At 38.7% G+C, this 27,166-nt stretch overlaps 1 protein-coding gene across 1 annotated transcript in view; it reads right to left on the reverse strand.

Annotated features, from left to right (window-relative positions):
• Window positions 1-15,743: 15,743 nt before the first annotated feature.
• Window positions 15,744-27,166, reverse strand: part of HMGCLL1 (3-hydroxymethyl-3-methylglutaryl-CoA lyase-like 1) — a 58,545-nt gene continuing 47,122 nt past the window's right edge. The window contains exons 7-8 of the mRNA XM_010566370.1: window positions 21,900-22,025; window positions 15,744-16,464 (exon numbers count right to left, since the gene is read on the reverse strand). Coding sequence (XP_010564672.1) covers window positions 16,351-16,464; window positions 21,900-22,025 — 240 coding nt within the window. The 3' untranslated portion in view covers window positions 15,744-16,350. The remainder of the gene's footprint in view (window positions 16,465-21,899; window positions 22,026-27,166) is intronic.

Here is a 27,166-nt window from a genome sequence, read left to right on the forward strand (position 1 = left end):
CCCCTGTCCAGCTGAGGAGGGGAGTGATAGAACGGCTTTGGTGGGCACCTGGTGTCCAGCCAGGGTCAACCCTCCACATGGGCCTATTTCTAAAATTGTTTCTGCGAAAAGAGAATTTAAGCTGTTTTGAGGCAGAGAGTATTTTTAAAGCACACTTGTCCCCCATAAGACAAACTACAAGGGAGATATAACTGACGTGTCAAAGGAAGAACTTTCATTCACTTTGGTTGTTGTGTATCAGTAAACAATATTTTTAAATAGCTGCCTTTATAAATTCTGCGATCCTTATCAAAACACCAAACAGTAATATTCACTTAAATTATTATTTTAAACTAATATTTTGAATGGATATTTTCTTTCCAATATTCAGGTCGAATTTCCATTAAGAAGAAAGGTTTTCATTGGGTAAATACAGGAATACCAGGAGAAAAGCTTTCCAGAGCACAGCTCCATTCTTCTTCAATTAACGGTGAGTTTGGGCAAATCGCTCCATGATTTTAATAGAAGTACTCTTGAGACTTCCCTTGTGTATGACCGGGACGACTAAAGGTTCAGTCCCTTGGGTTCAGGCAAGTGAGACCTACCTGTTGCTCCCCCCATTCAACATAATGTGGAAAAATCTCTCTACCTGTTTGGCTTAGCTTATATAACCACAAAATAAAGATAATGAGACTGAACCAATTTCTTTGATAAGTGGTTTTGAAATAGATGTCTCACAATCACTATATTATAATTGGGGAAAATTAAGCTATTACGCCTGCCAGAGCTTGAGTCTCCATACAGTCATTAGAGAGCAGTAGTCATAATGTCTAATACAAATTATTAGCTTTGATGTCACACCTACTTCTCTCCTCTCTCTTGACTTTTTGTGCCATAGTAGTTACAACAACAAAATTAGGAAGCCAGAGTAAATGGTCTGAGAAGGGTCTTGTGTTACACTCCATCAGACTTTACCTTCTCAGGCAACAGACGGGCATGCAATTGCTGATCAGGATATCCCATGGGCTGAAGAGCAGCATCTGGTTTTATTTCCATGCATTTACAGGAGCAATTAAGTGACATAAAGTTAAAGGCTATTGAATTAATATACAAATTTTCATACGGTTGAAATCATATTAATTTTGTATTTGCTTTCAAAGGACCTAATTACAGAGTGAGAACACTAAGAGCTTAATGCACAAATACCAGCTCTAAGGAGAATGACCTGGTCTACCTTGCATGGGGCAGATCACAATACCCCAGACATTCCTATGAATTAGTTTCCAATAACTGTTCATACTGAACACATTTATCGGTGAAAAAATAATTCAAGCTCTGTATGCAGTACAAAATGAAGGGGTTTCTATCATCTCCATCCTTCAACTATTGCTGAAGTGGGCAACCTGGGAAGTATAAAAATAGATTCATGAGAATGGGTTTCCTGAGACCTGCATGTGAATAACCAAGCATTCAGCTGTAAATTTAGCATTAAAATTACTTACCCAAGAATCATGCACGTCATCTAAGTGCTCTATGTAGCCAGAGAAGAAAGTCAGGGACCCTCAGAGGAAGATTAATCACACCTTTTCAGGCTGCCTTTGCTGTGGCCTGGAAGCATTGGCTTGTCTTTGCCAGCTACAGGGGGAGACTGAATCTCTAGCTGGAACGAGACTCTAGTGGTTAAATAATGCAAGTTATAATGCAAGAAATCCTTCTCTAAGTGACAAAATGTAAAATGTGAGATATTTCACCCATGTGACCAGTCCTAACAGCAGACCTTTCCCTCAGAGATTCAGATTAATGTTTGCAAAATGCAGCCTACACCCAGTGAATTCTGTTCCCACTGAAGTCTGAATACTTTCCAAAAACCTGTCCTTGAACTCTTAACAGAATTTTGGATAGCCTTAGAAAAATAAAAAGAATGCTGACCAGCCTAAGCCATACAATAAAATATTCCTTCTATTGGAGCTGTCATGTACACTAGCTGGGAACTCTCTAAGCTATAAATGTCTCATAGGAAGCCAGGTCAAGGAGAAGAATCTGATTCAGGATATCTACCTATGATAAAAAACATATTGCAAATTGTTTCATAAATCCCACTGCCAAAAATCTAACCCAGTATCCTAGATTCATGTGCTAGTAAATGTGCATTACTCAGGCTGCAAAGGGAGTTATCATCTTTACAAAATATTTATCTTTACTGAAATCAAATCCCAAGAAGAATCCCAGGGTGCAGAGGCAAAATGGTTAAGTCATCAAATATGGCCCTTTGTGTGTGTGAAGATACTTGAAGATATTTGCTTCTTGGCTATTTTCTGCTTAGAAAGCAGGAGACACAACTTGCCAATGTCTTGTCCCTACATCAAAATCATAGAAGAATCCTTTATTTAGCTTGTCACTGAAAGATACAAGGATGTCTTTCACCAAATCAAACTAATGACTGTCTGCAGATGAACACGCTCAGAAGAAACTTGGTATTTCTTCAACTGTTTCTTAATTTTATAATTAAAAAAACACTTACTGTTCAAAAACCAGTAAGATTTCTCCATTCTATTCTGTGGCATTGCAAATCATGCTGTTGGATAAGATTAGTTTTAATAAAAGGAGTCTTTCATAGTAAATAATAAATCTAAACATATATACATCTATTTATATATATTTGCAAATAAATATAACCCTGTTCAGTTGGAAGAATATTATTCCAGGTTTTGGTGTGATAACAGGACTGTTTAAAAATCTTGAGTGTATTTACACTCATTCACATACCCAGGAGGGTACAGGCCAAACCAGTTGTCTGTAGGCTGATACAACCCTGTTAACAAGATGTGATGTGGGCAGAGTCCGAACCATATAAAAGTTAATGATACTTTTTCTGTAAGCTTAGACGGGGCCAGAATTTTATGTCATTTTGGAAACAGCATCAAAAAGAGAGAAATCAAAAAAGAATTCTCCAAACTTCAAAAAAATGTTGTTATTGCCTACCTCGTTATGCACTTTCAGCCTGGTTTTGACTTTATCTTATGCAAATTACCTACACAATTTTACAGATCCACATAATTTAAAAGATTGCTTCCCACACTTAAATTTGAAAAATGATTCATGTGTGAAGATAAGCATTTACTTGCATCAGCTTAGAGCTTTGGAGCTAAAGATTTTTTTTGGCTGGAAGGGAAAGCTAGAAATACAGAACTCTTATCCTGTTCTTGTGAGATACAATAAAATTGGGCTTGACCCCAAACTGTTGAAATTAATCTCATTTCATCTTAAATTTTAGAGTTATCATATATTTCCTACTGAGGAGTTTTGCCATGCTGAGAATCTAGATAAACAAGTAATTGGCAGAGTTTATCTATAATTACACCAGATGCTGTGGGAACCGAGATTAGTTCAGCTCCAGCAACTTTAATTTGTAAGGTATGAAACATTGGCAATCTGATTGTTTTATAAATGTAGAAAAAAGCCTGTGACAAGCTGTGGGTAGCCAAGAAACTTCTGAGCACCAGCCGGAATTAATCTGTCCGATGAATATTCACAGCCATTTCACTCTGTATACATAAGCAGGTAGATTTACACAAGAGTGTCTTTAGATGCTGCGTGTGCCCTTCTTTCTCCATGGTATGTGCAGATATTTGTATCCCTTTCTCCATCTAGTCAGAGAAGCCAAACCAGGTTTGCTCTTCTGTACGTCGGTCAGTTGAAAAGTACTGAAATAAGGACAGCTGTTTCTTAGAAGAGTAACGACATGGGCATGTTATGTACACTACATTTTTTTATAATTTCTGCTAAGAACAGGAAATTATTCTGATCTACAGTGAACTGTGAATGAGCACACAGCACGAGAGCTGAGGTTGTCTACTGATCCATAACTACAAATGTGCCTAATTTCAGTCAGTGTTTTTATTGTTTGTTTAGCGCACTGTTTTTCAAGCCTTAACTCATTTTTATTTAGTTCATGTTCAGATGATCAGTATCATGTATACAGAGATCAAAATGGGATAACACAGCCTGTTATGTCATACAGGAATTTAAATGTGAATTCTGGTAGTTTTCATGGACAAGGTTTGGGATGAACAGAGCCAAAATTTCATGTCTATATTTCTTAACTTCCCTAGCACTATTTCACTTTTCAAGAACTGATTTGATATAGATTAATAGTGAAAATTTATATAAAATATTCCTTTGGATTTTTAAAGAAGAGCAGAGTGCCTATCGAGAACACAACCCCCAACAACATTTTTAAGGGAAGATGAATAAGCACATTTGAGTGATTAAACCAGAAAGAATATATAAAATGAAGAATTAGCTCTTCAGCCACAAAATTGTGCCCTCTCCTAGCCTTACAAATTCCCTCACTTCTAAGAAGGCAGGAGAAAATACATGGCTTCTAGCATGATCTCATCACTAACATCTTTCTTGTGTTCCCCATAGAGCTGAAAATATTATAATCAACATCTCTTTTACCAGCAATTAGTTCACCAAAGCCACAGCATTTTATAAGATTTTGACAAAAAAGATAGAAGTTTTTGATTTGATTTGATCATTTCAGAGTGTTTTGTTTTATCAAAATGAAACTTTTTTCCAACTTTTTAAAGAAAAATTTACATTTTGGTGAAATGATATTAGCCTGTTCTCAACCATCCATGACTGTTGCTCCTAATAATTTTCCTAGTGATGTACTTAAAAAAACATCCATTTGCCTTAAATATGTGTGAACCTCACTTTCCACTTCAAAAAACTAGGAAACTTTTGTCCCTACAACTGCCCCTGCAGTTTTAAAGTTTTTTAAAGTTTAAAAAAAATGACTGAGTGTACAATTAAGATTCAGAAACTGCAAAAAATGTCTAAAAGTTATTCTTTTCCTAAAACTCATCATCTTCAAGAAAAGTTGTAACTTGAGAGGAGGGCCAACTGCTGATGCATTTTTTTAATATATGATATTAGCAGTCCTGCACTGAGACTCAGACAGACCTTGCCCCTCTTCCTTCAGAAATTCACCACGTTAAATATTTTTCAGTAGCTTGCTGCATGAAGTGGTATGTGCACTCTGTGCACTTGTGATGGTTCAATCATTGCTTTCATTTTTCTTTTGTTGGAAAACTTGACTTTTGGATAGCTGTTGAGAAAAAAGTGATAATAAAAACCAGGCAGGTGCAATCCCTTGCTCAGCTCTTGCCCACTGCTTGCCTCATTGTAGAATGTATATTCACTCTCTCTTACTGGAGCTGCTCCAGTACCCATACGACCTGTGTTTGTTTTACAGTATACACTACATTTGTTGCATATGTGCAGTGTATACAGAAATGTCTCATTTAGGGTCTGTGTGTTCATATGCACAAACATATGCACAATATATAATAACTGATAACCGATTCAGAGACAAGAATTTGGCCATCTCACAGACCAGGTAAGTGGCCTGGGGATGGGGATGGGACTCCATCTCTTCTGTAGTCAGTATTTCACTGACTACGTAAGATGGAGCACCTTGGGAACAGCTAAGGCTATATTTTCTCACTCTGCATTTGAGTTTATTTGTATTTGAGTTTAATTGTATAAACACGACAGAATCAGTGCAACAGGAAAGTAACAGAAAGGTCTCATGTTTTCTGCTTGCGGCTCTGGATTCGAGTCCTTTTGTCAAGTCATCTAACCTCCCCAACGCAGGTTCAGGGCTTATGTTACATTCTCAACTGATACTTTTCCTTCAGAATATTCGATCAAAACTGATGGATTCATTCCTCCGGGAGCAATGTTTCCCTTCATTTGGAAAACAAAAGTTGAAACAGCTCCGTTTTTCAAGACTTGTAATTTTTAGCACATAAGCTGCCTAAGTTATTTCTTGGTGAGAAGCCTAAAAGAAAGAGGAAACTCCACGGGCACAGGGCCCAGAAGCAGTGTTAGATCCCATTTTACATTCATTTGATTCTAGATCAAGTATTGCTGCACACTGCAATTATGGCAATATGTGAAAAAGGAAAAGAGGTCTAGCAAGTAAGTAAGAACCAAGTCTCCTCTGATACACAGATTAAAATTAACACCTTCAAATCAGTGGGGAAAATACTCCAAAACACAAATCAGAGTAACAAGCTGTTGCAGTTCCCCTGGAGTGGAAGAGTAAAAGGTAGTGCTACACATATGCTGTGCTATTGGAGCTGGTATTTACTGAAAGGAGTCTGAAAATGATTTTGCTCCAACTGGTGAAGGTAGAGTTACTCCTACCATTGGCATACCATCTAGGTCTTTTTCCTTCTTTTAATTACTGATGTTGGAACTGATTGCTGATTTAGCTTGCATATGTATGCATTCCAATTCAGATCTCAAATCTGATTCTTATTACTGAAGAAGTAAATGTTTCAGGTCTGCTTTCTGTTTTTTACCTATAGGTGAAACAGTCTACATTATTGCCTATTCCTCCTGCATTGTTCTCATCCTAGGAATAGTCCTGTTGACTCTCCTAAAGATCAGGTAATTTTATAGGGATATTAATCATTGGTTCTAGGAAATTGGAAAAGCAGAAAATAAAATGTTTTGGCTTAGTTAAGAGGTTGGTACTGCGATTGTCTTTAAACATAGTCCAGCATGCCCCAGTGATGGAAAGAACTGACATTGCGGGTGTCAGCAAGAAAGAGTGAAATATGATGCGTATCTACAATGCCCTCCATTCATGCAGAGATCCCAGGCTTCAGGAGGTTTCATTTCCTGTCCCATGGCAGGAGAAGGTGAAATCTGAATTCAAAAATTCTGTGAGGCTACCTTCCTAGCCCTATAGCAGGCAGAGGTAATGCAGAAAGGAAATGAGAATATTCAGCATTATAACATATTTAGAAACCAAACCGTGAATGCTGCTATTGTAGTTAATATTCTTGCCAAATGCCATTTTTGCTGATAGGATTCTGTAAACATTTCCCCACACACAGTATGAGAAACTGCCCATACACCAATGCTTGGTAAGAAAACAGAAATGTGCATTCACTTAGTCAAATGAACATGGCCTTTTCTTAAATGATACATTTTCTTGGACCAAATTAAATGGCCAGATTTCAAGAATTACACTGTCAGATGATAGGTAACAGAACATGATGTAGCAGGAGCTATATATAGTGGGAGGGATATTGAGTCAAATTTCATTATTAAATTCAGAGGCAGATCAAAGAGGAATCATGCAGAAAAATGCAAAAGGCAAGTCAAGAATATATGGGAACAGAGGCTTTCCCTTTAGGTTTGCAGTTACAGGAATATCAGCATATAAATAAAACTCAGATTTAAAGAATAGAGGGGATTGAAGAAAGAACAGTACATGAATAATAGTGAAGGGAATTATTTTATACCACAGTGTTTATCATAAAAAGAGGGGAATTTTGCCACTGATTTCAATTAAGCCAAAGTTCAAACCAAAATCTGTATAGTTTATTGCTAAATACCTGCACATTCTTTGTTTTCAGAGCCTGCAGAACAAAACATCAGTCAAGAAGTCCCTCACCAGACCATTCTTCTGAAACATTTATGGTCCATTATAAAAGTCACAGATGAACTACTCTGCTGCTTGTGCTTTTTAAGGCTATTCTTGAAAGCCAGCCTGTTGTACATATGCGATAATAAAATATATATTAGAAAACCTACTATAAATTATGGAATTTTGTAGTTGAGCACACAAAAGATTTTTATATTTATTAACACATATTAAACCTTTCACAAGCTAAAAAAAAAAAAAAACAAAACTGTATTCTCTCTCATTTGTGTAGAGTCACAGATCTGTCCTGAGCTGCACATTTCCTACCCCTTTAGATGCAAATGACAATGGTATAAATGCTGTATCAGCATGAATCTGCCTCGCAGCGGCAATCTTTAAAACCCACCCTTCTGATCTGAACTCATCTGGTGGAAAGTAAAAAAAAAAAAAAAAAAAATCCACTCAGAAACGTGTCAGAGAGCTCTTAAAAAGTACATCTGTGGCAGTTTTGTACACTAGGTTCCCAGGTACCAAGTAGCTGGTGCGGTATTTGTAAGGCAGCAGCCGCAGGTAGGCTGCCTGTGGTTTCATGGTGGAGTACTTGTGGGGTAGGAAGAGATCAGGACTACAAGCCCTTTCAGAACGAAGAGGAATTAAACTCTGACTACCTGGGCTGATGCTTTGACCCCACTATGTTGTTGCTGAAACTGTTCTTTCTTTCTCCTCCAATATACTTCAAAGAGAAATGAGTGAGCCCTGACAATTTGAATACAGTAATTTCAGAAAGTATTTTGTGGTCTGAATGCCCAGTGGAGAGACTTGCTTGGGGCTGAAGTGCCTACTTCTCGAGGGAGAAGTTACAACCCTTCTCATTATCTGTTTCCTATTCATTGTCTCTAGGCAATACCCAAAGTGCCAAATTCCTCCCGTGCACTGTACTGGGAGTCATGGTCCCTAACACACCACTCTCGATCCCACTTTCTGGCTATGAGTTCTGGATTTCTCCCTGTAGCTGAGTTGTTTTGCTAGATTTAAGCTTCTATTTACTAGCAATCAGTTGTCTTTGTTATATCTTTGTAACGATCTGGTTCTGGTCAGCTCAGGGTAATGGACTGGCATTTCTTAAACAACTGTAACCATGAGTACCATATGTATTGTCTAGTTATGATAGCATCTGATGACTTCATTTTATTTGGAATTTGATTAATTTGTATTTTGTCTGAATTCCCACTAAATGTAACTCACACAACAAACAGTATCAGGAATGAACTGCTGGTTCCACTGAATTCAGCTCGTTTTGACCATGACTGATTCAGAACTAGGGCTAGAAATTTATGATGTGATCAGAGGAACAGGAATCTCTACTCTTCAGTGTGAATTTTGCTTCTGGTTTTGGTAGCTTGTGAAATGATTTAGAGTGAGAGCAAAATCTTAAGTGTGCTGTTATACTGGGGAGAGTTTTAGAAATTTTTAACAATAATTACAACATCAATTTTCTTTTTCTTTAGGATCTGCATAAAACCAAAAATTCCTTCTTGTTTTGCAATCAAATGCCATCTCATTACTAAATTACCCTTTATACAAAAATACAACAGAAAAGTGCAAAGTTGGTTAGTTTGTTAATCAAAACAATTTCCTTTACCGGTCCAGCAATTTGCAGCATTTAGTTTACCTCCCCCCAAGTAGGTACTTTGAAAGTAGTATATTATATTCTTCATCTTAAAACTGTGAAGAGGAAAAAGTTCAAACTGAAAAAACTGTTGAGAATATGTTCTCATCAGTGCTGGATAAAAACATTTCTTTATATAGGAAATATACATATGAAGTGAACCCTGTGTTGGTCTTCAGTCTGACTTCAAACAAAAATGATGCAATGCTGAACCCTCTGTGTCACAAAATTTGAAGAGATCCGTTTACATTCAGATTTAACTAAACCTCAATCATAAAAACATCTCCTGTGACTTTCTGTCTTATAAACTTTTTGTTTTCTAACTATCATTTAGATACCAGGAACTCTACTCATGTATGTGCTTAGACACACACACACAAGTATGTAAAATGTATTTGAAACTGAGGGTAAGTATGTGAGTTACTCTGAAAGCCAGCAAGATATTTAGTGGCTATTGTGTTGCTTCTGTAATTTTACAGGCTCTCTTCATTAGAGCTGACTTCAGTGCTTGGTGGAGAAGTACATTTCCTCCATTATATATGTAAAATGTAGTCTTTTGATTTCTATTTCCTAGTGACACTGTATTCTGTCAACTGTATCTAGGAGTTCATTATTAAATAAATTAATTTCCGCTGGGATGATCTGTATTCAAGTGATCATGATTAGACTCTTAACTGCTTCATGAACAGTTTTGTGATGGAAGAAGTAGTACCTTTGTAAGAGCTTCATCATTAAAATCTTTCCTCCTGAAGTGAGACATCTGCACCTAATTCCCAGCTGAGGAAAATTAAGTCTCATTGATGATTTGGGATGCCCAGGACACAGATAATTTTGGGTAAGGACGTGGCATTCATCCCCCTTCCACTGGAGGTAGGACATTGCAAAGTGAAGAAATGAAGACTGGGCTAGAGGGAGAAAGCATAAATTTTAGCCTTACAGCACTCTCATTTGAAAGGGGGAATACTGTGTTCCAGTTTTTTCTTTCAAGTTTGTTTACACAGTTCATCTAAAGATTGTTTCAAATTAAATGAGTAAAGAGTTTTTGAGACAAGTACGCAGAACTAGCTGTTCCTTATGCCGTATTGAAGCTACAAGGCTATAAAGTCCAAGACTCCTCCTGTCTTGCCACAGTAAGTCTTGAATTCTTCAAAAGGAAGATTTTCCTCAGCTGTCTCACCTGTTTGTGAGGTGAGAGAATGGGCTGCTTGGAGAGACCGGCGTGGACTCGGCCTTTTCAGGCTGTTGTGGGAATCGCATCCCGGTACTCTGAGCTAGACGTCAAATCAAGCTAATAACTCAGAAGATGGATGGAAGCAGCACCAACACCATCCCCAAGATGGTGCCTTAAAAGAGTGAACACCATTCAGTTCTTTCAAAAAAATTACCGGGGGTGTCTTCCACAAGGGAAAATACTAACTGTTGGATTCAAGCTCGTGAAGATAACTAACTGCATCTCATGTTGAGGCACTTCACACTTCAACGGTAGAATGGGGTAGGGAATTTTACTGTTGACTTTTCCAAGAAGGTTCCCTGATCAACATGCTGATGTTTCAGACCACATGCTGAAGTCGTTCAGTCTCCCATGAAGTGTGTAGGCGGTCTTAGACATCACTTAGAGGGCACAGAGTTCTACTCTGCAATGGAACATATGAAGTTAGATAATGCCTCATTGAATTTTTTGACTCCTACCCCCAGTCCTGACTGTAGCTTTTAATGTTTAGTTAATGGAGGGAAGAAATGTTTCCCTAGTAACTTAGAAGAGATTTGTCAGCTATAAAAGCACTCAGGAACAACTGATAAAAAGGTAATCCTAAGAAAATGCACTCCAAATGGATTACGAGGTAACAAAGTCAACACGGGCGTACATGTCAGAGTGACAGCTTATATTTGCTAATGCCGTATGTGTGAGCTGGTTAGTCAGAGCTGCTGAAACTGGCATAATACATGAGCATATCAGTTTCGGTAAACACTGAGACAGATTTTATTTCAGCTTTAACAACACATTGCAAAATCACTAATGCATAAAACCAAGAGGGTACATGACAATTCCTTAACAAACATATCATCTCATTGACATTGGTTTCAAAGGGCCAAGTTGACTTTGGCCATAGTCCTTCTGCCTGCTGTGTTATTGCAGCAAAGTAGATCAACATTGCATTAGAGCAGGACCACAGAGAAAAATTATCTTCAAAAATATAACAAAAGAAAAGCATCGATCAGCAAGTCAAGAACTGGAAAGCAAGCATCTTTCATTCACTTCTCCAGAATGATTCTTCTGTTTAGTCAGTTCTCTAGACATTTCACAATCAATAAAGAGAACTTAAGGCAGTCTGAGAAATCATAGAAACATTCAGTGGCAAAGAATACTCATTTCCAGGTATCACAGCAACTAAACAATATTTCTACCCCTTAAAAATAACTCTGAAAAAATAGGCAGATCTTAGACATTCACACTAGCTCTTTGGACAAGTGTTATTTCATTTCAACAGCACTGATCCCAAACATAGGAATTTTACCTCACAGACCTGCAGTCTTCATTTTGTGACTCCTTATTACAATAATAAAAGTTTTATGAACTCAAATGATGCTATTAAGAAAGGAAAATTAGCCAAAGCCTCTCTGGACTTATTCACAAGACCAGACTATTCACTTCTTATTTCCATAAACTCTGGTTATACATGAAAATGAAACATTAAAGTGCTGGTCCAGAGCCAAGTTGCTGTAATACACAGAAGTTTAAACTACAAAGCAAGCTGCTGCTGGAAGAAATTACCACTATCCATGTATGGGATCCATGTCATTGCTGTCTTGCGAAAGGCACTGAAGAACAATTAGGCCCATTACTAACGGAATTGATCAACTTCTCCTCCAATAAAGCACACCAGCCATGCCTTTAGAACAACACAATATCTTGACCAGCCAAAGAAGCCAATATTTCACTTTCTAGTTATTCCCAACAGCACGGGAAAAAGAAAAACTACTGTGAAACTATTAAAGAAAATTCCAGCAATATGACATTGGTCAGCTGTTGAACCTTCACAGGTTCAGACCAGTGCACAGACCAAAGACTGCCCTGGGAACTCCAGTTCACATATTCCGTGGTCGTAGCACAAGTAAGATGATCTCCACGTTGTTCTGTGAGATCTCTGCAGTGACTTTGATACAGAGAGCTACAGAAGAAAGTCTCCAAAGCACAGAAGTAAGTATCTTGGTACATCTAATTTGTCTCCAAAGCACAGAAGTAAGTATCTGGGTACATCTAATTTGTCTCCAACAAGACTTGGCGAGGGCAGTCAGTAACTACTTCTTCTCTCCTGCGTGCTCTCAGAGTTTACACTATCCCCTTTTCAGCATTTAGAGGACCATCAGCAAAACAGGGAGACAGTGTGTCCCCTCATTCCAACACTGTGCTCATGATATTCAGCGCTCTGTTGCTTTTTCTTGATACCTTTCAACAAATATATATATACATATAATTTTTATAATGACGTAGTAATAAGAACACCTGCTTATGGAAGCCAAACACCTGGCTGCAAACCCTCCATAGCCAGAGAGTTACTTCAGGATGAAGTGCCAGCGATGTACTCGGTGGGGGACACTGACAGGGACTAAAAGAGCAGGCACCACTAGCGATGGGTCACTCTGAATATAAGCATAAAGATTTAGGAAGCGAGAAGCACTGGAGAGCAGTGGCACCATCCCATGACTTGCCATGTTTTTGAAAGGATGTAGCCTCAGCTGCTTTATCATATGCTGAAGTCAAGGCTGCCTGTGTGAGCGATGCATGCCCATGGCATAGCTACTGGATTAGCCCTTGACCTTAAGGGCAATATATGCTTATTTTGTGAAGCCAAAGATTAGGCATTAAAATGCTCTGCACAGTCAAAATGATGCCAGCCCAGGAAAGCAGAACAGCAGCACTTCATGTGCCCAACAAATTTTAGTAGCAAGAACATGAGATGTCTCAGGATTCTCAGTCACACTACAAGGAAAGAAGGATTTTATGGGGAGTGCTCACCTGGACCCACAGGCCTAAATGCACCCCAGGTGGCACTTTTGGCATATAAACATTGGGGTTTTTTGAATCTGGCTCTATGTTTCTTCCTCCCTTGTAACGATCCTGACAAACAATCTATTTGTCTGTGACCTCCACCCCGGATTACTATAACTCACTATGTGGTTGAAGCTTAACATGCAGGTAAAGAATGGGCCCCAGATGTCACTGCTCATCTTCCAATGCTCACATCGTTATAGAATAACAGACCTGCATTTAAGGCTCTCCACAAGCTCCCAAGTAGTTTCTACAACAGACCCAATAAAGAACTGAGGCATTTTGGGTTGTTCATCCCCATGATTTAATAGGTAGCCTGTTTCAGTGCATGGGGAGAGTTAAGAGCCTTAGAACTGCAAACTGAACAGCCCATATGCTGAGAAGCCTAGGATGCACTATGCACAGGGGCACTATCTGAAAAATCCGCCAGAGGGTAAGGGTCTCCTAGTGCCAAGTTAGCAATCCTTCATGACAATTAGGAACATAGATGTCTAGAACTCCCACAGAACCGAGCAGAGCTAGCTCTTTTATTCTATAGTCCATGTTCTACGCAGGTAGTAGTGTAACCACTTTATCTAAGATGTTGTAGTTAGCATACTTAGAAAAAAGCAGACAGTGTCAGTTAGTTCAGTTCCTGACTTGGCCTACAGTTGAAGCCCTCACCAGCATCTTCAAGGAAAAAAAACCCTTATCTGTTGCAGAGACTTTTTTTCTTGTGATCTTCCTGGTCTCAGGAATTTTGAATTCCATCCTAGCCAGTGGCACAACTTCATCCCGATTTACTAGCAAGTGCATTCTTTTTCAGTTCTGTATACAGCCAGATGGTCAGATCCATTGATTAGGATGCCAAAAAATGTGCATTTCAATCTCCCCAGGCTGAGTAGCAAGCTAATCTCAGATCAATTGTTTAGTCCAACATTCAGGCTAGTATTTAAAAGGTGGCTTGCATCACAACTACTTTATTTTCAAGGGGTGACTTCACTTTCATTCTTTGAGAATCTCCATCTTGCTCATGTTGCTTAAAAATGCTCACAGCATCTTGGGTAGAAGGAAAACCATCAGGCCCAACATGAGAACTGCATACTTTAGCTCAAAATGAGCTAACTCTGTGCCTGCACAGAAGCAAACTGTAGAGGAAATTTTACTGTTAAACAGGAAAGTATTACAGTGTGGTGAGTCACCTTCAGGGGTAAATGGCACCTGAACTAGGGAGGCTTTAGGATGTCAATTCAGGTACCTTGTTTAGGCTTAACTACTAATCTTAAGACTAAGTACAGCCTAAGTATTGCTGCAGATTTCTCACTTCTTCATTGGATATAATCCATTACAGAATTTTGACATCTGTGAATCGTTCAAGACCTGGTTTTATTCGAGTTTGTGTTTTGATACATGAGCCACAGTGGCTGCTAAATAACAAAGCCCCAGCTGAAACAGGGGAAAATGAGGACAGAGCATTTTCTGTGGTGATCCAACTATGCACCCAGAGCAGGCCAAGCAAATCAGGGTGTTCACATCTTTAGGAGCACTTGAAAGTCTTCTTACTAGATACCGCGGTGAGGGGTGCAGTTTAATATTTTGGATTGATAGGCAAGATATTTCCTTCTCACCTGAATGCATTTCTTTGTGTCTTCTCTGACACCATGAGAAGAGTGAAACCATGTAGTTTATATTAGTTTTGACTATCATTACAGCATAAACAGGACAGAGGTTTTATATCAGATTTATAGCTTTGAGATACCTGGCATGCAAAGTTTGACTTTCTTAAGCTCTGAACAATTCTAAACTACAATACTGGCTAAAAGATCTCAGAAAAAGTTCACTTCAGAATTTCAAAGGCAAACTGAGACTCAGCTGTAACTTGGCAGAGTTGAGTTCCAGACAAAAATGATTCAGCCTTTTCATTCTTTACATGTTATCTTTCACTTTCGTTCATCTTACCTTTTCCCAACTTTTCACATTTTGGAGGAAAATGGAGAATATGGAAAAAGATCATAGTCGTGGATTTTAGATTTTCATGTTAACAGGCTATGTTCAGAAAAAAAATATAGATCAAGGTTACGTACACAGAGAATTACAGAAGGATCCTACACAACCAACCAATAACAGTACCGACATTTCAGACTGAAAAAATGTCAATATTTTCATGGCAGATTTGAACAGTTTTTAGATAGATTAAGGCTCTTCTTTGAATTTGTCCATTATTGATCTAAAAATGACAGTGCAGTTCACTGGCATCTTGCTGAACTAAGACATTTAAAAGAACAGTATCACTATCAGCAGAGCACAGAGAAAAGTTGTAAGTGGTTCCCTTCGTGTAAGCTAGTCCAGCAGAATATTATTATCCTCAAAAACTCGTGACTTCTAAGTGAGAATGTCAGTTCATAGACTGTAGAATAAAAAATCAAATTGTTTGATGAGACCTTGCACAAAAATTTAGCCCCTTCTACACTACTGCCACCCTGAATGATGGTTGAAAACCTTGCCAATTTTTAATTGCTTCATATAATTAGGTTTTAATACAGTTGAGGAAAGAAAAGCAACTACAACACATTTAACATATGTAACAAATAAGGAAATTTACATTAGATGTGGAGGACCTGGCAGACTGCCATTCACCACAAGGTTTTGGAACAAGATAAAGTCATCCATAACTTAACAGATGTTAAACACAACAGAAATTAAAAAGTGCTATTGCTAAAAAATTCTTATGGTGAATTCAGATTTGGCTCCATGTTCATAACACAACTGACTTGACAAATGAAAAGTAAAGACTCAGATAAATAAAACACATAATAGAATGGCCACACACAGTGTGGGATCTCCTAAACTACTGCAAATATTTGTACTGTTCTAAAAGTCATCTTGACTAAAAATTAACCATGTATTCGCTGCTTCTATCCAGTTTTCCTGAAAAAACCTAAAATTCAATTCAAAACATGCTAAAATGTCCTAGTGTTTATACATTTTTCTCATCTGTAGAAGCATTAAGCACAGGGTTCTGTACTAGTCATTTATTTCTTACTTACAAATCAGACAATTCTTTACAAGACAGTACAGTACAATAACTCTTCCCATAACAAAAAGTTATATATGCATTCTATTTTGGTTCTTTGCTGAAATGGTTTTCTTGTATTTGTTTTCTTGATATAAATGTCCTTGGTCAAGGCAGATGACAAATGTAATTAAGCTGCAAAAAAATTCCATTTAACTGATAGTTCCAGTATTGAAGGAAGCTTGTGCAACCTTTGAGTTTGTTTTCTTGTTCAAAGCTGTACAGATGAAGTTTCCAGCTTCCATCACTGTATAAAGATTCACTCCCTAAAAAAGAGGTGAAAAATGTTAAGAATGATAAATGCACATGTTTAAAATGCTTAAACTCCCAAGTTTTTTTGCTCCAGTGTCTAATTTTTGCAAACCAAGGGCCTGATTCATGTCATAGGTCGGTAATGGATACTAGTAGAGTTACAGTGACTTACACGATAGTCACAGCTTCCAGTTGTTTCGAAGGTTCTACTGCTTTGAGAGTGATTTCTTATCCTGACAGCAGTAGACCAAATACTTGAGTAATGTCTTTCAAACTCAAAATAATCTGTAATAAAGAACTGGAATAACAACTAGAAGAAGTGGGAAAAAAAATATAGTGTCTACATATGTGCTGTAGTTATTTATCACCCAATGCTAAGAAACTTCATGCTTGTAAGTATCCCACTTGCAGCTCAGGAAAATGGAGGAAACACACTTGTACCGGCAACTGAGTTCAGTGAGAAACAGGATCCTGCATTCTCTTGAATAAACATAATCTGCTTCTTGACGAAGTTCCTTTCAATGCAAAATTACAATCTACATTGCTAGCACAACTGAGCAAAAAATTGCAGCTCAGCTGTTTGATCTGCCCATGCTAAAAAAACATTCCTTAAGCAACCAACTGTTTTTTAACTAACGTAAGATACAGATCAGTACCGTTTGATTGCTAAAATGGAATCAGATCACTGATTAAAGAGGAAAAAAATACTTCAGTATTAGTCTCCTGGATTACTCATGTATAGTAAAAGTTTGAGAGTTAGATCATTTAAGTGATGTAATTACTTGCTCCAGAGTTGGAATTTAGAAGCCAGTAAAGTTCCTGGAGAAGGGATGTGAAAGGAGACTTTGAACTACCAAAACACTGAGCAGTCAAATAAAACTGGGAGAAGTGTGTCACTTGACATTAAAGAGTACAAGATGTATTGCACCAGAAATACACTTTCATAACACTTACAGATTTATGCACGAAAGTTCAGACCAAGACCTGATTTAGATGCTTAATCCTTTAATTGGATCTACCACTTATTTCCATGTTCTATGGCAAGCATTGCCTTTTTCATTCTTGGAATTGGGCTAAAAATCTTAATGAGAATAGAAATTGCTTCATGGAAATGTAATCAAAAACATTTTTAATTTGGAAAAAAAATGCTTCAAAGTTTCTAATCAGGTCTAATATTTAGCACCATTTAAAACATAATGTTGAAAGACATCCTTTTATAACTGTCTCGTTTTAATACAGTTATAACAAGGGTGATTTCAGCTTATTCTGCTTATTGGTCATTACTTAGGTTTAGTTTGTAGAGTGCTATTGCACATAATGTAATCTAAAAAATTTTTAGAGCATCTGTGGTTTTTTACTAGGAAGAAATGAGAAACATACTGCCAGAGACATACTTGGTAGTTAGATTATGGAAGATGGCAAAATAAAAACCCCAAACTATACAAAATTCACATTTTCAGCACTGTAACACTGCATAATGTGATATGTGTTGATAAGATACATATGTTCACAGTTCACATTCATTAAATGGAATACAAGCATCTCTGCCTTTTAAATTGTCTGTCTTATGAAAGTGTTGTGAACCAAAGAGGATTACCGTGAAGGCACAACCCAGCATTCACAAGCATGACTCACAGATGGGGATGGGAAAAGAGTAGCGACAGGTGTTTGTAAGGTTGTTGAGTCAAAATAATATGTCTTCGGATAAGTGTACTTGGTAAGCACTCTGTATATCCAGAATTATTCCTTGACACCAAAGAATGAAATCATGGAACACGAAGACAAGTACCTCCAATAGTCTCTGTGAACTTGGGTAAGTGCCTTAAGTCAGAAAAGCTTCTGCCAGAAGGCAAAGTCCTTTAACTCACATTGACTTCAATTAATCAGTTCTCATTCAGCATTCATAAATATCAAGTCTATTATCTCTCTGAACTTCGGTTTCGGTGTCAGTAATGTGAGGCTAACAGTACTTAGCTGCTTCTCAGAAAGGCTTATTGTTTGCCAAGCACTTTGAAGGCATCATAAGCACAAGTACTATTCCTGTAATTACATAGGAACCATACAGAAACTGTTTTTATAGAAAGTACATGTCTCCCTACAAAGTTTCATAAGCATTAATGATCTATGACATAATTATCTATCCATTACCATGGTACAACCAATACATCTCTTTGTAGATGGGCTCTCCTAGAAAATTATTTCACATTTATCCCACTAGAGATTCAATTCACACATCACTTCGTGGTTATGTGTTCTGAAGAACAGTATAGAACAATCACCAATCATTATTTTGACGTATCTAGTCAATCTGAACTCAATAATGTACGCTTAAAAACCGTCCATCCTTTGGTTGACACTTTAAGTGACTTCAGTCAACAAAATGAAAGCTTTAGTGCATAGCTTAGAGGAACATGAGAAAGCACTCCTTGCAAATGGACAGCATTAGTAATTATAATTTTATTTTGTGCCATTATACAAAAAGGGACATATTAATAGATTTTTGCAATAATGATTTTACAGAATTAGCCATGGTACCTAAACCAACGAGCGCTGCAAAGACCAAAGCTTATATAGTAAGGTAGTAATTTTGAGGGTCCATGTCTCTCATCCAGTAAACTACTCTTTTCTTAATGGGCCAGAAAAGGGTCAAGGAGCAAAGTCTTGTGTTTTGCTATTGTATATTTTAAAAAGGAAGAACTAAATGTTTGATGGTGAGATCCTTACCTCCATGGGACTTGGTATCAACCTTTAGGACAAGCTAGATTCCTGCTTGGACACCTGATCATTAGAAGATTAATAAATCTTACCAGAAAGCCTGGAACAAGGTATATTTCATTTAATCAGACTATTTTTATTTAATTGATTCATTTTGCTATGAGTTAGTTGGAAAAGTCAATGTGTATTTTGGCCAAGGAAAGACTACATGGAAAGCCTAAGTCTAAAGTGCGCAGCAATGTAAAGTGGAATGCATGATTTCTACTCTGTATTCCAAAGGATTGTGTTGTTTCAAAAGAATAAACACCTTCTTCCTGAAAAAAGCTATCCCAAAGCACATATGAACAGTTCAAAATGGAGTCCACTTGTACAACAGACACTTGGATTAAACCTTTTCTAAACAGGGATCTGACGTCTATCCAGACCAATCTAAGAAGCACATGAAACCAGATAAACATTACAGTGAACTCTTGTCATGGTTTAACCCCAGCCAGCAACTGAGCACCACGCAGCCGCTCACTCACTCCCCCCCATCCAGTGGGATGGGGGAGAAAATCGGGAAAAGAAGTAAAACTTGTGCGTTGAGATAAGAACAGTTTAATAGAACAGAAAAGAAGAAACTAATAATGATAATGATAACACTAATAAAATGACAACAGCAATAATAAAAGGATTGGAATGTACAAATGATGCGCAGTGCAATTGCTCGCCACCCACTGATCGACACCCAGTTAGTTCCCGAGCAGCGATTCCCCGCCCCCACTCCCCCCAGTTCCTATATTAGATGTGACGTCACATGGTATGGAATACCCCTTTGGCCACTTTGGGTCAGCTGCCCTGGCTGTGTTCCGTCCCAACTTCTTGTGCCCCTCCAGCTTTCTCGCTGGCTGGGCATGAGAAGCTGAAAAATCCTTGACTTCAGTCTAAACACTACTGAGCAACAACTGAAAACATCAGTGTTATCAACATTCTTCTCATACTGAACCCAAAACATAGCGCTGTACCAGCTACTAGGAAGACAATTAACTCTATCCCAGCCAAAACCAGGACAACTCTGTCAGGTACTGAATATGATGGAACAGCGCTCAGGGTATGTACAACTCAGAAACAAGTTCCATGATCCTTTTATGTCAAGGAACTCCATCAGCATGTGTACCACACTGAACCGCAACCGAGAGACAAGTAATAAGCTCCCTAGTAACTCAGATCATTGTATTTCAGACATCAGGCCTTTCAATTTCTTTCTGCAGTAGTTTAAATACAAACTACACACATTGCAGGTTTGGCAGCTCTTTATACGTTGTCCTTTGAGCTTGACTCTCAAAGTCTACGTCTAAGTTGAAGGTAAAGTCATTGTATTGCTTGAGTTAGAACAAACTCATTATGCCACATTTCCAGAACAATGATGACCAACAGGAAGACCAAAAAGCATGTTTTTTGAAGAAGGCAGCATTACTTGATTCCCAGGAATACAGAATAATTAACATGTCAGCCAAGCCAGGGATACTGAACGTGTGCTCTTCAAGTCTGGATGCTCACTGGAAAGGTTCATTAAAGTGCAGCTCAGTGTGGATAAGCTGCTTTGCTCTCTCCTCCAAGAACACAGATGGAAATAAAAATGACTCTGAAGCCTGCTAGCCAGCAACAGAGTTTGTACAATTTAGAAATATATTAAGTGGATACCTGAGAAATAGGAATGCCCTGTGCTTGGTCTCCAAACACCACAATTTTTTTCTACTTTGAAGTCATAAAAATTGACAAAAAATTAATAAGCACTATGAACCAAATCCAAAGCTCTGTGAAAAAAGCTGAGGTCTGCTGTCCTGGTTTCAGCTGGCATAGAGTTAACTGTCTTCCTAGTAGCTGGTACAGTGCTGTGTTTTGAGTTCAGTATGTGAAGAATGTTGATAACACTGATGTTTTCAGTTGTTGCTCAGTAGTGTTTAGACTAGAGTCAAGGATTTTTCAGCTTCTCATGCCCAGCCAGGGCACCTGACCCAAACTGGCCAACAGTGTATTCCATACCATGGGACGTCCCATCTAGTTTAGGAACTGGGAAGTGGGGGGGGGGCAGGGATTCGCCGCTTGGGGACTGGCTGGGTGTCAGTCGGCGGGGGGTGAGCAATTGCCCTGCGCATCATTTGTACATTTCAATCCTTTTATTACTACTGTTGTCATTTTATTAGTGTTATCATTATCATTATTAGTTTCTTCTTTTCTGTTCTATTAAACCGTTCTTATCTCAACCCAGGAGTTTTACTTCTTTTCCCGATTTTCTCCCCCATCCCACTGGATGGGGGGGAGTGAGTGAGCGGCTGCGTGGTGCTTAGTTGCTGGCTGGGGTTAAACCACGACATCCGCTCAGTCTTTCCACTGTAGAGCTGATCAGCCTTCTGGGGCAATGTCTATAGCAGTGATTTTTTTGTGGCTACTGAGGCAGAACAGTGACTCAAAGCAGTTGCTACTGAGCTCCTCATAGCTCCAGGTAGGGAGAGGGTGGTTATTCAAATTCCTGTCAAATATGCAAACAAGTTCAACTCTAAATTGCTAGTGAAGACAACATCATTCATGTTATGAGTCAAGCCATGTTAAAGCACTGAGTTTGCAAAAACTACTATTTGCTCCCAATATTTTATTGTACAGCACAAGTAATTGTCAGGTATGTAACGTATCTTTTCCAGAAAAATATTTTTGTTTTCCTTAAAGTCTTAAGTAGAAAGTAAAAATATCTTACTGTATTGATACCCAGACCATTAAGCATGTATATCACATCCTCCGTGGCTACATTTCCAGTAGCACCTCTTGCATAGGGACAACCACCCAGTCCTGCAACCGATGAATCCACTACAGCAACTCCCATCTGGAAGACAGCAACACAAAAATGCAACATCAGCACAGAGTATTATTTATAATTATTCATAAATAGCAGGCTATACATATTAGTTACCATGGATAAAATACACATTTCTCCAAAAATGGATGTGTTTCTCAGAGGAAATTCCTTCAACGGCATTAGTCCCGACATCTTTATAAGGTAAGACTCTTCAAACACAGGATGTGGAACAGAGAACTAATGGTCCATTACATGTGATTTTGTCAGATAAGATGATTGCTGGTTTAGAGCGAAACAGAGTTTTATGTCTTTTCTCTCTTTATCTCTCTACATGTTGTTTTTAAGTAGCCTGCATCTATTCCTGCAAAGGCTTACATGCAACCAAATACAATCAATATGTTTATTCAAATGTGTAATTCTAAGCATATATATATATATATGTCTTTGCAAGGTGAAAGTTTTAATATTAGCATCTGATTTACATGTCATCCACAAGATTTAGGGATATCTAGCCTCTCAAATGTGTTTTATATTAATGGCTATTCTTCCAAAAGAACTTCCCTCCTAGCATTTTCTCTCTTCTCATTTCATTTTCTTTCCTCTTTATTAGACATCACGAAACCACCATGTAAATAAATTTTTTGTTCTTGTGCTGTATCCCAGTCAAAACCAGCACAGCTAGGTAGCTGCTCAAAGCCTGTAATAAAGACCTCAAAGAAGCTGAGGTGCATAACTGTGACAAGCAAGACAGTACTGTTTAATATTGCTCACGCATTGAGACTCTCTTAAGAAGGGATATTGTACTTTAAAGCTCACTAATCTGTGAATTATGGAGTGAATCACCAAATTACATGTTTCACATTTCAGTCACTTATCACACACTTTGTTTGCGTAACCCACCGGTCAGAAAACGTGTTATACAACACATCTGTGTCCAGTACACAGAGGATATGCATTTATGATAGCTTTCAACTGGAAATTCTGTCTCTTTTGGCACTAGCTGGTAAGATTCATGCATTTATTTTGGAAGTCATTGCTTCAAGCTCCACAGTGGCAGCTGTTGGGCTCACAAGTGTCCCTGCAGAAACACACCTAAGGCCTCTTAATGGAAAATCTTACGGTGCGGTGAAGGTCTGGGGAAGAGAAAAGGGAGACTAATAGGTAGAAGTACTGGTATGATACAAGCATGCCTCCCACTACCATGCCTGCTCTTCCAGGTTGATTTTAAGATTTCCATCAGAAACGACTGTTTCAGGGATGAAAAGGTAGAAGAAAGTGTCCTTCACGGACCTTCCCACCAGCTGTCAGGTTATGTCACAACTGCTAGAGTATTATTCTTGATGTACTTACTTTCAGTAACATTTAAATGGGGATAAAAGCTACAGGAAAATAATGTGCTGAGGTACATCACAGCTCTTCAACTCCTAAGGAAGATCAACAGACTCAGAAACAGCTTTCGTAGCCTACAAGCAGTCACTTTCTAACCCCAGTGAATTATCTCATGAAAGGCTTGTCCTTGTGCAAAAATGGGAAAAATAGCAACTAAATTGTATCAGTGACAATTAAAGTGGCATCTGAAAACACCCAGAAAAGTTTGCCAGTTCAAGGCAGGAGAACCTCCTCCTGTGGAGTGTCACCTGTATTACTATCAGTAGCCTACTTCAGTGCTTCTCAGGGCTCTCACTGTGAGAAAAAACAAGAAACAACATACTGCCAGCATTAAAAGGGTGTGTCTTCTAAAGGCAATGGATATATATACATAGTAATTTCTTGATATGCTTGTACAAACACTTGTGATACCACTATAATTCTGCATTTGCAATGCAGATCTCATAACACTGGGGTACGTGTTGCTTATTATTGTTTGTTCAAAGTGTTTGTGAATACATGGAGAGGTATGGGAATACCACAGCAACATAAAGGTAACATGGAATACACATCTTTGTCTAAGCACACCCTAGTATTCTCAGGTAGCCTCTTCTGAGTTAATTCAAATTACCTCCACTGGAAGCTGGAGTGAGCTCAGTCATTTTATTTTATTATACATGCAAGAGCATAAAAAACGATGTCATCTGCTGGGTAAGCAGTGAGAGCAGTAACCTCCAGATGACGGACAGTGATAACTGCTCTGTCTTTTAAACCATCGACTATTCTGGCTAAACAGAAAAATTAGAAAGTCTAGCCACAGCTTTATATTGGTAACATCCTTGGTATGGCAGCTTTCATCCTAGTACAAGGCACTTAAACCATTACTTCCCAGAAGCAGCGTATAAACATGTTTATGTCTCTATGTGCTGGTTCTGGCTGAGGCAGGGTTCATTTTCTTCATAGTAGCTAGTGTGGGGCTCTGTTTCGGATTTGTGCTGGAAACAGTGTTGATAACACAGGGATGTTTTAGTTACCCCTGAACAGTGCTTACCCAGAGCCAAGGGCTTTTCTGCTTCTTACCCCACCAGCGAGGAGGCTGGGGGGGCACAAGGAGTTGGGCGGGGACACAGCTGGGACAGCTGAACCCGACTGACCCAAGGGATATTCCAGACCACGGTACGTCATGCTCAGTATATAAAGCTGGGGGAAGAAGAAGGAAGGGGGGGACATTCAGAATGACAGCATTTTTCTTCACAAGTCCCCGTTAGGCGTGCTGGAGCCCTGCTGTCCTGGAGATGGTGAACACCTGCCTGCCCATGGGAAGTGGTGGATGAATTCCTTGGTCTGCTTTGGTTGCATGCACGGCTTTTGCTTTACCTATTAAACTGTCTTTATCTCAGCCCATGAGTTTTCTCACTTTTACTCTTCTGATTCTCTCCCCCATCCCACCGGGGGTGAGCGAGCGAGCAGCTGGGTAGTGCGTAGTTGCCAGCTGGGGTTAAACCACGACACTCTATAATGGTATCTGCATCAGGATGGATTTGCCATTTTAACATTCAGCCAGTTGTAGATAAGTTCTTGACATGGTGTATATAATACAGCAGCTCTGACTGACCTCCAAATCTGACATGTCTTCAAATCAGTGCTCTTTATATGCAATGAGCGGGTGTCTCCGCCTTTAAGATATTGCCCTTTAAGGTCCTCTTCACAACACATCTGATAAGATGTCTACTGCAACATACTGCTATTTCAGCAGCAGGCTCAGCTGCCTCTGTCTGCTCTTGCTTGTGGTATGGGCAAATACGTGTTTTCTGATTTGTGTGCAGAATCACTGCAGTTCATCTCCAGTGTGGCCTCATTCAAAAAGTACTTAAACAATCCATACTCCAAGCTCCATTCTAACAGTGCTAAAACCAGATGTTGGAAAATATCCTTCAGCAGCACTACTAACTAATTTGGAGGTTAATATTACAGCCCAGCCTGTCCAAGCACAGAGTCTGAAATAGCACCTAATAAATAACTTCTCTGCAAGTTTGAGCAGCTATGAAGCTGTTTTGCTTTTGCAGCCATTAAAAGCATAAGAGGCTCTAAAAGAAAAGCTAAAAGTTGACATAATGTGTAAAACAAGGCCTCTTCCTTCATCACACGTCCAATATTTGTCAGACTTTTACAGGAAATAATGAGACTCAAGCCTTTCACCAATCTGAGCTTGCAAAACATTCACTGTCAATATGCGATCTTTAAAAAGGCCAGTCTCATCGTCACTTCCTGACAGGCACTAAATTGTGCTGAGATTCATGAGAAGTTGCACTGCGGCTATTTTGTAGCATATGTCCTAGACGAGCACTCACCGAGCTGCTTACGCAGGGACATGTGCGTGGGTGAACAATGGCTTGGCTTCCAGGACAACTTAAGTGCTCCAATCTTTTTTGACACTTGCAGAGTTTTGATAATCACTAAATTCCTGACAGTGGTTCCTGAACACCTTCCAAACTTTAGCTTTGGCTAGCTTTATCTTACTCTCTAGAGAAGGCAGAAGACTTTTTGTTCCTGTCCCATGCTAACTTCCTAATTCCCCAATGAGAGAGGAAGGAATTAAATTCATCACCTTTGTCAAATAGCCAGTTTTAACAGGAAACCATTATTGCCAGTGAATAATAAATGCTTCATGTTCCTCAGTTTGCTTTACTACCTCCCCATAACTTCTTGTTGGGACAGTCAGTCTCCTTCCTTACTGATCTTTAAACGTGGCTTCATCTGACAGAAGTTTAATTTTGTCCCTCTCTTAAAAATGGCAAGGTCAGCATCAGTAACTCCAGGGATGCATGAGGTATAAATCAGAAGCTATAAACCATGTCTCTCATAAATTAGGATTTTTTTTAAACTATGAGATTTTGAAACCATAATATCGAGGATCCCAGGTATGCATTAAACAGGAGAAGATTTGTCGTCCCACAAAGTTTAGGGGCCACAGCATGTGAAGTTCAGTACCACAGTGCCTTAAAGATAGGTGCGTGTAGCATCACTGTATTAGTTTGGCATTTGTTCAAGGAAGGGAGACGGAAGGGAGGAATAAGTAAAAGGAGGACCTACACAGGTTAGGTCAAAAGTTGTCCACACAAAAGGCAGCACAAGACTAACACTATTTAATCCTGCAGCCCTGTCAGTGCCTAGCTGGCATGCCTGGTGTGGGGTGGTACTGTCATATTACTATGTCTCTCTGGCATCAGTCTGCTACCCAGCACTACTTGGTATGCCATCAGGAAAAATGCCTTCTCCTGTAGAGATAGAGATAACCACAGAAATATAAAATACTATGCCAGCAATGCTTTGTGAGGTGGATGTGCCCAGAGAGACCATTCCGCAAGTTACATTATCACGTTATCTAAAATCAAAGCTTGACATTCCCCTTTATTTCAATAAAACAAATGTATGTAAAGAAATATTATTTTAGTATTTGAGCAATTAGAAGCATAAATTTCTACTTACAAGGCAATAAAATGGGACATCTCTCTGTGGAAAACCCTGAAAGTTAACTGCATTTCCTTCCTGCTTCTTTTTCTCTCAGCTCTTGCTAAAGATTAATGCATCACAAAAGAAAACACTACTTTTCAGAGTTAACTCCATCACTACTGACCACAGGGTGTCACTGTTACACTAAAAGCTGTAATTTCCCAGTTCATTTAGTTAGAAAATTAATACATTCAGAAAAAAAAAATCCTTTTCTCCCAAAATATTGAGATGCAAGCAATGTGCGGGCAGACATGCTGCATAAAATAGGTTAATACAGCATTCCTTTA

This window comes from Haliaeetus leucocephalus, unplaced genomic scaffold (assembly GCF_000737465.1).
Source record: "Haliaeetus leucocephalus isolate CR32 unplaced genomic scaffold, Haliaeetus_leucocephalus-4.0 Scaffold207, whole genome shotgun sequence".
Taxonomy (NCBI): domain Eukaryota; kingdom Metazoa; phylum Chordata; class Aves; order Accipitriformes; family Accipitridae; genus Haliaeetus; species Haliaeetus leucocephalus.